This window comes from Drosophila mojavensis, unplaced genomic scaffold (genome assembly GCF_018153725.1).
Source record: "Drosophila mojavensis isolate 15081-1352.22 unplaced genomic scaffold, ASM1815372v1 contig_277, whole genome shotgun sequence".
NCBI classification, from domain to species: Eukaryota; Metazoa; Arthropoda; class Insecta; order Diptera; family Drosophilidae; genus Drosophila; species Drosophila mojavensis.
This window is the reverse complement of record NW_025318822.1, coordinates 67,911-78,619: the sequence shown is the minus strand read 5'-3', so window position 1 is coordinate 78,619 and position 10,709 is coordinate 67,911. Positions and strand designations below refer to the sequence as shown.

The following is a 10,709-nucleotide window of genomic DNA, read 5'->3' as shown; positions in this document are numbered from 1 at the left end:
CAGTTACATTGAAGCCGTCGCACGAGACGGTCGGTTGGGCGCGCAGCTCTGCGAGAGTATTTCCCCATTGTGAATTGAAATTCGCATTCACACACACACACACTCTCGAAGGTACGCGCGTCTGCACAAACAACCGCATATATATACGTATATTGTGAACGCGTTGCTGTGACATGTAAACAAAAGTTGAGGAACATAGATGATGCTGATAAATAGGACAGCTAAAGCAGAGAGTGCAGTGCAAAAGTTGAACGGAAGTTGATAAGCACGAAACGGATAAGCGTGGCCACAACTAACATAAATACCGTTAACTGTGAAAGCTAAAACGAGTGCGCAGGTAAATACATACATACATAGCTGCTGGCGCAGCATTTTTTATCTTTTATCGACAGCAAATCAAATGTACGTGTGTATGTGCGTGCATTCGTATACATGCATGTGTGTCAGCATGTCAAAAGTTTGACGAAAAACTCTCAGCTCTCAAAACTTGTATATGTGCACACTATCATAAAATAACAATATATGAACATAGCCAAATGTTTCAGTGTCAACACATGTTTGTATGTACGAGCATACACACATACATTTATATGTATATAGCTGCGCTTTCTTGTTTCTGTTTAGGCGTGTGTGTGTGTACACGTGTTGACATTGTTGTTGCCTTACAACTGACAGTACTCTCGTAATTTGCACGCACTGTTATCAGTATGTGTGTATGTGTGTGTGTGTGTGCTTGAGTATGCATGTGTGCGCGCGCTTTTTGTTTCGTCTTCTGTTTACACTCTCACACCTGTTATCGGTATTTGTCTGCCTCCTCTCAGAGACAGAAGCTCTCTCTCTCCCTCACTCTCTATCTCTTAGCTTCTTTATCTTTTTTTCTCTGCTACTGCTTCATTTTGTTGTCAATGCATCTAAACAATTGAAAATCAATTTTAAATATATAAATATATTTACTGCATACAAATGTAAGCTTGCGTACAAGTAGTTCAATTTATGAGCGAAGTAATCATGCACGCTTTGAGTGCACTTTCGATCAAAACAGGGCAAGGTTTGTGGATAGAATACATACATACATACAAATGTATATGTACATACTTTCAGGTGTATGTATACTATGCGTAAGCTTTAAATGTTTACCCTATTCAAGGGTATCACATTTCAAGGTCATTATCTGAATGAAGCTGCTTACAGAAATGCGAAACTGATTTACAAAAAATCAATTATCAGTTAGCCAATCCATGTACCAACTTTGAATGTATGTAGGTATGTATTATGTATGTGCAATCGTCTACTTTCATCATATATGGCATACCAAGTATTCAATTGGCAAGTGTAAAAAATTTTGCTATTGTTTTTAGCGAATTTACATAAATTTAATATATAGTACACACGTCTTATAGGGTTTTCAAGGTGCGGCTACTTAAGTACTTACAGCAAAAATAAAGCTATAAATAACAGAAATTATTGATACAGCAAATCCATTTCATTACTTGATAAACATTTATATATTATATATACGATTATATATATACAGTTGTGTTCATGAAAACAGTAGTAAACTGAATGAAGCGGTTGCTCATGGAAATAGTAGGACATGTACATATGTAGATAAGTGCTATTATAGGCATACATATGTATTTGTTTCCCAAATAGCCTAATCAGCAAAATTTCAGTAAATTCATTAATCTATATACATACATATGTACAAATATGATGTTACTTACAATGCATTTCTAAACAAGTGTTTTTAATAACGTCATAAGATATATAAATTCATAAGAAAGAAACCCGTCTTTCGATATTTGACAAATTAATTTTTGTTTTTTATTTTTTTTTTTATTTTTCGAACTTCTAGCAAAATTAGCTAATTAAACAGGTTTGATTCTATTATGTTTGAAACAAATTTCTAGGCATATATTAATGTCTTTGACCCATTATCCCATTATTAAGTGGAAGACCCGTTCAATTAATTCTCAAATCCACATTCCCAAAAGTACAAGTTTTTTTTTTTCAAAATTAAGAATTCAAAATACTTGTTATGAGATATCCATTTCAATTTTATTGAGTACGCCCATTAATTAATGAGCTACAGCCGTTACTCATATTGAGAGATAAAGAGGCAAACACAAGGCCATCAAAATAGACCAACAAAGTTAGCTGAAGCAGCGTCTCAGACACCGTTTGAAACGCGTCTATTTATTGTTTACTTTTGGTGCTAATGAGAGTCGAAATGTCTACACTTAATATACTCGAATCTAATGAAATTATCGCATAGTTCTTCTTTTTTTTTTTTTTTTGGAAATGCTTCAAGCTCTTATCTAGAAATTTACAATGCAAAACGACTACTCATTAGTCGGGAGTGTCTGACTAGGAGATACCTTGAGATCAGCGCAGAGCAGAGCGAGAGCAAGTTTCATTTCGAAAATAAAAATAAATATACATACATATTCCATCATATGAAATACGAATGAACTTCAAACAAAAGTGATACATTTCCATTAAATAAATCAAAAAATCGGAAAGTCTTTGATGTCGTTCCCGTCTGTCTGTCTATCCCGTCCTGTATGTCTATCTCCCCTTATGTCGCTGGTATACACTAATTAGCACAAAAACATGCTACCCACTTTATCCAATTCAACGAGTTCAGTTTCTGAAAAGAAAACTCTGTCTGGGCCGATGTTTGCATGGAGCCCACGGAAGCCTCTGAGAACGAACGAAACGAACGTCACGATGTCGAGGCATATAGCTTAATCTAATCTGTGTAATCAGTGAGAAACGTTTCAATTGTTTCAATTGATTGTAGAAAGTGTTAACTGTTCATTTATTAAACAATTAATGGTCTAAGCGAGGCTGCCATTGAATTGGCATTAAAATAAAACGTAACTGTGTATTTTTAGTCAAGTCATTCGGATTACGTATAATAAAATAAATATATATTTAATTGTTTATTTCTGAAGTGGTAATCCATATTATTTAGCTATTTCCCTGGCTGACAAGTACCTTCATAACATTCAAAAAATGCATTTAGCTGTCTACATAATATTCGCGCGAGCCGTACGTTCGAACTACGGCCGGATGGGGAAGGGACTTTTGGCATAGCGACACGTTACAATTGGACAGTTAGGTCGAACACTTCATTAAGCAACGTCAATCCTAATTGACAAATGTATTGTGCACAACAAGTGACAAACTATAAGATACAATTGTACACTTCAGATGCAAATGCACGTACTGGGCAAAGAGTCTGGCGCACGAACCGTTCATGTGCCTATCACATGGCGATTTCTGCTTTTATATAATTTTATTATTGTTGACGAATTTAAGCGACACACTGAATACATACACGCAGACATAACCATCTACACACTCATACAATCACACACACACACACACACTAGCCTACACACATTCATTCAATATCTTGTAAATTGCAAACGTTTCGTTTACGCCTGGGCTGTTGCTGTGGCGCCTGTTACCCAAAAATAAGAATAAAGCCGAAAATATGTTTAGAAATGTGGCGCACGAGTAGGCAATCAACCCCCCCTTAGCTCACATACAAATTCCGCCGCCCCTTATCTATGCCGCAATGCACTGAGGAAATGGCAACCTTGAACCGCTTGCAAAAAACTTTCACAATGAAAAAAGTTCAGTATCAAGGACCCAGAAATGAGCAGCGTGTATCTCGTAGATACTTGCATACAGATACACAGAAACATACACAATCCACAAACACTCACACGCACACACACTGCCTTACATATGTGTATAAACAAAATGCTTGCTTTATTCGCTTTGCACGCAAGACATAAACGTTGCGTATACGTAACATATGAATGGCGGGACATAGAGAAGAAAGGCGCTCGTATATAAAAATGAATATACATATATACATACGACTTATATACAGATACACATACGTATATAGTCAGTCATCTCCGAGCAGTGCGTGTGCGTCCTCCTAAAGGTAGATACATCTTTCGGTTATTTTCCATGCGCATTTTTCGCATTTGGGTCAACGAATTTATGCCTTAAATTTATTAAAGCAAAAAGCAACAAAAAAAGAGAAAAAAACAAATGGAAATACTCTAATATTTAGAAAGAGCGTGTATAAAACAGAAATCACACACATTCATAATGCTCGCCATGTGGGATAGACGATAATCAAAACAAAGTGTGCAAAATAATGTTTAAATATTCATGCGACAATACAGAGGGTACGGAATATGCATGAACACCAATCTAAAATCGCTAAATATATCACACACTCACACTCATACACATACAAGTATATGTATTTAGATATGGCAAAGACAGTGTGACGGCGACACCCAGACAAAGCAATACACGAACTGAATACGAAAACACGAGGAACGCTTCTTTCTGTCAGCCCGTTCCAATTATTACTTAACAGCTGCGTAGTTAGAAAAGCCTCCGAAATGCCAGGAACAAACCTTAAATATTATTTGCTTAAGAAAAGAAATAAGTAAGAGTAATGTGAAAAGCCAACTATCAGATACCCTGTCATAACGAAAGCCGTGTCGTATATATATTTTTCAAATTATCATAATAACTTGTATCAATATACATATGAACTAATTCATATTAAATGATTATATAGCACTGATAAATAATGAAATCCAGTGCTGCTGCTATCTACTCCTTTTTTTGATGACAATGATATCCGCTCCTTTTCCTGCATCCACAATGCGAGCAGCCAACCAGCAGTACAATAACAGTAGCAGATCACTCTGTTAAGCTATGCTGTTAACTTAACAGTTTCATTTCATGTTACATTATAAAACGACATGCACTAAATAGGAAGATCGCTTCCTCTCGATCTCTAGAAAATTCGTTTTTGTCTAACTTCAATTGAATGAGAGTAAAGGGGCAATAAGTGAGGTTCTTATAATTTGAATACGTTTTGGTTAATTTTCTGTATAATATTCACTTTAAACTTATATCATATCAAAATAACTGTATTTTATATTGTCCTAATCCTTTTCAGGTGCTCAGTTTTAACTTCGATAATTTAAATTAGGATACATATTTGTCCTGAGACCCACAGACTGACAGATACTAGCCGACACGCTTATGACCTCCATAAAGAATAACAAGAACATTATACCTTGTATTTCCAATTTCAGCAGTCAGGGTATAATACTTGAACTTTTCTGTATTTGAGTTCTATTTACTCGCAGTTCTACATATGTGTGAGTGAGAATTTGTGTGTATGTGTATGCGTAGACGTGCCAAAATTTTTTGTATACCGTAGAAGCAGGTTGCCAATGCTTAATATTGACATCAGTTATAATATTATGATAAATTAAAATTAATAATGATAATAGATGAAAGCACATTACTAGTTGACTATTTGAAAAGAAAGAAACAAATACTTAAATCAGAGATTTATTTAAAGCTATTCCATATTTTATGAATACTATAAATTTACTATATATAAAGAAACAAGGAAAAAGGGATATAAATATGATGTACATATAATATCAAAAAAAAAAAAAAAAAAAAAAAAAAAAAAAAAACTGTATAAAAATCAACTGCATGATTAGCACTATTTCCAATCAGATTTTAATCGAATTATATTACCAAGACATTAATTTTATAAATAATAGCCAAGACGAAAAACACTTAAGATTTTATTAATTTGAAGTGACTGCCGAGTAGTTAATCAATTGGCTTAATAACATTTTTGCTATGTCATTTAATTTAAGATTTATTGAGCATGCGTATAAATAATTGCCAATACTCGGTGGGAGACTTTTTCTATAGATCGTGTTTAAAGCAAGTCCACTCTACCCTAGGTCGAAGCAGAAGAACTTGTTCGATTCGGTTTCACCATCAGCGCCGAATGAGAAGGAGAGAAGAGAGGAACAGAAAGATGAGAGAGTGTGAGGGTGCCAAACAATAACAATTTGAATACTCTCAACCACACACATTGAGTGAGTGTGAGTGTGTATGTTTACTTTTGTATAATTTGTGAGTAGATTCGCAGATAAGTCTATTGCGCTAACGTCGCAGACGACTTAGACGGAGCGTCATAAATATTTATTCTCCTACATTTTTTTTACTTTTGTACGCTCAGAAATGTTTTCGTTTTTCATAGTGGCCGCTCGGCTGTTTAATTTGAACTTAGGATCGTTACTTGCCGGCCACAAACGGAACTATTTTCGCGAAATTTAGCGAGTGAGAAGTGGCAATCAAAACAAAACAATTACAAGACCACATCATTATTATTTTACTATATACTATACTTATTGAGAGCAATTGGCCGCGTGGCCCGGAATGTTCGATCGATCAAGTGAGCGACTGATTTTCAATACAAATCTATTTTCACATTTTCGTGTTGTGTACTGTGTAACAAAAACATCAAGTTACAAAATTTTTCGTTTTCAGATGCATTGACGCCAGCCAAAGAGTTAGGAGGACATAAAATGAGAAACGTGAGATAACACAGCAATACGTTGCAGGCAACTCCATCGATATAGCTCCAGCATGCCAATCGATTAGCTGAGAGAGCTAAATAGCAACATACACTCACACACATACACGCACCCACCCACCCATACGGCCACGCACATACACACACAGACATACGCGTACAGCATAGCTCACATCAAAATAAACTCAACAGAAACCAACTCGTTCGGCTTGGGGCTCAAATTAACTGTGTGATAGCAATTTCTTTTGGACACATTATGGCACACTACAGCGGTCATCGGGCACCTCCCGAGGTGCCTGCGCACTTTAAAAATCTGTTCACGGATGGCAAACTCGGCGACGACGATGATATCGTTGACAGCAATAACAATGCTAATAATAATAATAACAACAACAATGACCAGGAGAATCGACCCGACAATGCAAATAGTGACTGCCAAACCGTCTGCTGGATCTTTGGCTACGGCTCGCTTTGCTGGTATCCGGGCTTCACCTACACCAAATGCATAACGGGCTACATACGTGGCTATGTGCGTCGTTTCTGGCAGGGCAACGTAACGCATCGCGGCACCGAGGATGCGGTAAGTAGTATTGCTCAACCGTCTAACACAGCCCACACCGATCAGCCTGCACTCACCTAATCTAAACAACATTGTCACTACCTTTCCCACATGACATTTGCCAATTGGAAATTCTCTGTTTATTCCATTATCTAATTCGCAAGTCTCTTATCAGCAGCGAGCAGACTAAACGTAGACGTAGAACGACAAGACTAAGTAAAATTTAAATAACTAAATACTATGTCAACTTCGTGAGCGTAGCCAACTGGTTCTACAACTATTTGCGTATAGACATATAATGATATTGATATAGAGAGTAAACAAAATTCTGAAAGGCTTTATGATCCTCTTGTCACAATAACACAATGCCTCGTTGAATATGTATATTAAGTAGGAGGCAATATACTTTGAAAATCCGTTTATGAACGGCAGAATAATTTTATTCGTTTCATCATGTATTAACGAACAATGTAAAAATAAGTCAAGGTCTATATATACACATATCTATATATAAACAAAGCGTAAAACTGTAAATCTGCATTCCCTCCCTTCACTGTTTTTCAATAAAAAATATACATACATACATATAGTCTATTTAATATATTTTCTTTATTCCTCTTTTACAGCCCGGTCGTGTTGCTACACTTGTTGAAGACAAAGAGGTAAGATATACAACATATTACTATATATGCATTTATTAATTCTGCATGTAAGAGAAGAAAAAAGTTAATTGCGCTGCGTTTGAATTTCCCTAAGTAAGCCCCATTCCGTGTAGTAGGCGTGCACGCAGACACGCCCACTACTCGTCCATATCTTAGCAAACTCTGGCACATTTCCGCAGTCAACCGAGCGCAACAATTCGAGACCCTTAGAGCGGGTCTCTCTTCATTGGAATACGCAAGGCGAAATACCGCGAAATATAGGCGAATTTGTACAAGTACAAATTGTTTTACGCCTTGATACTTTCTATCCTAGGCCCGGGGACTTTACCCAGGGTGGCAATTTAAGAGCTACCAGGAGCTCGTTTGTGACCCCGAGAGACAAGCAAGGAAAACTCAAAACGCCCTGCATTGATTATCGCTCGCCGCTATTTAAGTGTGCGACACGCCGAAAAATTAGTTGGGAATTATAAGCACAAAAAATACGTGGGCAAATACAAATGATACGAAACACGCAAGCAGGCAGCTGAATTTATTAAATAAATATTTTAAAATATTTTGTTCATATTGATTTTTTTTAAATATTTTTTAATTAAATTTGTATTTTTTATTTTTTTATTTCAGGGCATTACATGGGGCTGTGCATATAGAATAACAGGCTCAACGGCGCTGGAGTACCTTAAGCAGCGTGAATGCACGTTAGGTAAGCAAACATAAAATTCAATAAATTATATATGATAGAAAATTAACTTTTATTGTCTATAATTTATATTTATATTATCTCTGATTAGGTGGCTATGCAACGCTCGACGCAAAATTCTTTCCCCGCGTCGCTTCTCATGACACGCCGTTCAGTGGCGAGGCCCTCGAGGTGTTGGTCTATGTAGCCACACCGGAAAACAGCCATTGGCTGGGTGATGCGCCACTGGAAATAATAGCGCACCAGATCGCAAATTCTCGTGGTCCTAGTGGACACAATGCGGAATATTTATTGCGGTTGGCGCTTTTCATGCACGAGGAGATACCTGGAGTGCGGGATGAACACTTGTTTGAGCTTGAACGACTGCTGCTCGAGGAGATTTACCGCAAAGAAATACCTCTGTCATCTGTAATGGGACGCAATCCAGACCGCATACGTCGAGACTCTCACGAAGACGTTCGGCGACCGCCATCGTTTGAGTTCACATCGCGAATACCGGACACAAAGCTGCGTTGCCTGAATATTTGATTGTGGCATTGGTCCTGGCCACAAAGGATATATATGTGAAGTTTACCTAATATCAATATCATAATCAGTAACCAGCATAGGAAGCGAGAGTCTATGACTTCTATCTATGTATTCTTTAAATTGTAAGCAAACAGCAACTACTCTCGATAACTGATCTGATACTAGTATTTTAAGCCTTAACTAAGTTCTCGTAGTGTGTAAGTCGCGTCCATAACGCACACTTTTACATTTATATACAGAAGTGCCCAAAAAATGAGGAAAATCCAAACAGAAACTAAAAAAAGAAAAATTAATAAAGAAAAAAAATTTTAAACATTTATATACAACAGCAACGCCTTTTGTACTGCATTTAATGGAAGACCAATAAATAAAATAATAATTAAATCAATATGAAAACGAAAAATCAACATTAATTTGGAAACCCGCAACACTCATGAACTTTATTGGTCTTGTTTATTTACGCAGATATAAGCTTAGCTTGGACAATTCAAAGTTGAATTTAAATTTAAGGGATGTTGGCTAGATAGTCCTTAATTGTTGCAGGGTCCAAGCGCTTGAACCCATTTTGATCGCAGATTCCCACTTCAATATTATCAGAAGTCATTTTGCCCTCAAACCCTTCCTTTAGGGTCAGAATGGCAGTGTGCACAGCATCCTCAAGTTCAAGATCTTCGCTATAACTGAAATTGCAGAAGGAAACGTAAGTTCTCTAATTTGTAACAGTTCAACTTTTTCCATACTAACCGCTTTTCCAAAAACGTTTTGCCATTTACAGCATTTTTACCCATGGCAGTGGCCTTCCAGGCGAAATATGCACCAGACGGATCCGATTGGTAAAGATATGGGCGATCATTGTCCCAACCGCAAATCAATAGCGACACCCCAAATGGACGCACACCACTAGAATTACGAAATGCTACTAATTACTTTTAAATGTATGATTAATATATTATACCCCGATTGAGTGTACTCCTGCATTAATGTTGCGACACGTTGCACGAGCTGTGACACCGGTATGGGCTCCTTGTAGGTCAAATAATATGATTGAGCGATTTTGCGTGCTTGCTTCACCAGTAGGCGATAATCGGGACCCATTCCAGAATACACCATGCCAATGTGCTTGTTTATCATTTCCACGCGGTGTACACTATGTTCCTCATAGAGCGGCGATTTGTATTTATTTTCTGTGGCAATGACGACGCCATTGGAAGCTAAAGTGACCGAAAAGTTTTAAGTGGTGGCTTTGTACAAAGAATGATTTTAGCTTACCCATTATACCCACAGAAGGCGCGCCTCCAGATACGGCTGCCAAGGCATATTCAAGCTGGACAAGCTTTCCGGAAGGACTGCAAACGAACGAAAAAATTAATGTTTATGCCAGTCATGTAGATAAGTTTGGCGTAAATGCCAGTAGCCTTTAGCATCGCTTAGTATGTAACCGCAGGCTTAACTTACCTAAATGTTGTCAGAGAAAAACTGTAACGTTCAGTAGCCATTATGCTTGGCTTAAATTTGTGGTACAATAATTTTTAAATAAATGCCGACAATCTTCACCAAAATGACAAGATGACAAGCAGAAACTAGAGTTATCGGTAATGTGCTCAAAAGTATCGGTATAAAAATACTATTTTAGTATAAAATATAAAAGTCGAAAACGATATAATTAAGTCATCATTTTAATAGTTCAAAACAATAAGTATATTGTTTCTCTATCAATTTTTATTAAGCAGTACAACCACCTTTTTTTATCCTAATCTCTTTTGAAAATAATTGAAAGATAATCTACTTTAGCCTAGTATCGATATCAAT

The 10,709-nt window shown here is 36.8% G+C and overlaps 2 protein-coding genes across 3 annotated transcripts; one reads left to right on the top strand and one right to left on the bottom strand.

The window, feature by feature from the left end:
- Positions 1-9,219, top strand: LOC6573915 (glutathione-specific gamma-glutamylcyclotransferase 1). Of its 2 annotated transcripts, none has more exons than XM_015167169.3 (5): positions 1-337; positions 6,409-7,034; positions 7,640-7,675; positions 8,297-8,375; positions 8,464-9,219. In XM_015167169.3, exons 2-5 carry the CDS (start codon positions 6,711-6,713, stop codon positions 8,898-8,900), a joined length of 876 nt encoding a protein of 291 aa, XP_015022655.1. In that variant the 5' UTR covers positions 1-337; positions 6,409-6,710; the 3' UTR covers positions 8,901-9,219. The 2 variants fall into 2 exon arrangements, with proteins under 2 accessions (XP_015022655.1, XP_001999974.1); XM_001999938.4 differs by lacking the exon at positions 1-337 and adding an exon at positions 6,139-6,313.
- Positions 9,220-9,309: 90 nt separating this feature from the next.
- Positions 9,310-10,494, bottom strand: LOC6573914 (proteasome subunit alpha type-2). Its single transcript, XM_001999937.4, has 5 exons — positions 10,356-10,494; positions 10,170-10,246; positions 9,856-10,111; positions 9,645-9,800; positions 9,310-9,580 (listed from the first exon to the last, which is right to left on the bottom strand). Exons 1-5 carry the CDS (start codon positions 10,394-10,396, stop codon positions 9,406-9,408), a joined length of 705 nt encoding a protein of 234 aa, XP_001999973.1. The 5' UTR covers positions 10,397-10,494; the 3' UTR covers positions 9,310-9,405.
- Positions 10,495-10,709: the final 215 nt, after the last annotated feature.

Coding starts and splice junctions, on each gene's coding strand:
- LOC6573914 (XM_001999937.4), bottom strand. CDS start 10,396: ATGGCTACTGAACGTTACAGTTTTTCTCTGACAACATTTAG. Junction 10,112..10,169: donor GCCTTCTGTGGGTATAATGG/GTAAGCTAAAAT, acceptor CGGTCACTTTAG/CTTCCAATGGCGTCGTCATT. Junction 9,801..9,855: donor CAGGAGTACACTCAATCGGG/GTATAATATATT, acceptor TCGTAATTCTAG/TGGTGTGCGTCCATTTGGGG.
- LOC6573915 (XM_015167169.3), top strand. CDS start 6,711: ATGGCACACTACAGCGGTCATCGGGCACCTCCCGAGGTGCCTGCGCAC. Junction 7,676..8,296: donor CACTTGTTGAAGACAAAGAG/GTAAGATATACA, acceptor TTTTTATTTCAG/GGCATTACATGGGGCTGTGC. Junction 8,376..8,463: donor GCAGCGTGAATGCACGTTAG/GTAAGCAAACAT, acceptor ATCTCTGATTAG/GTGGCTATGCAACGCTCGAC.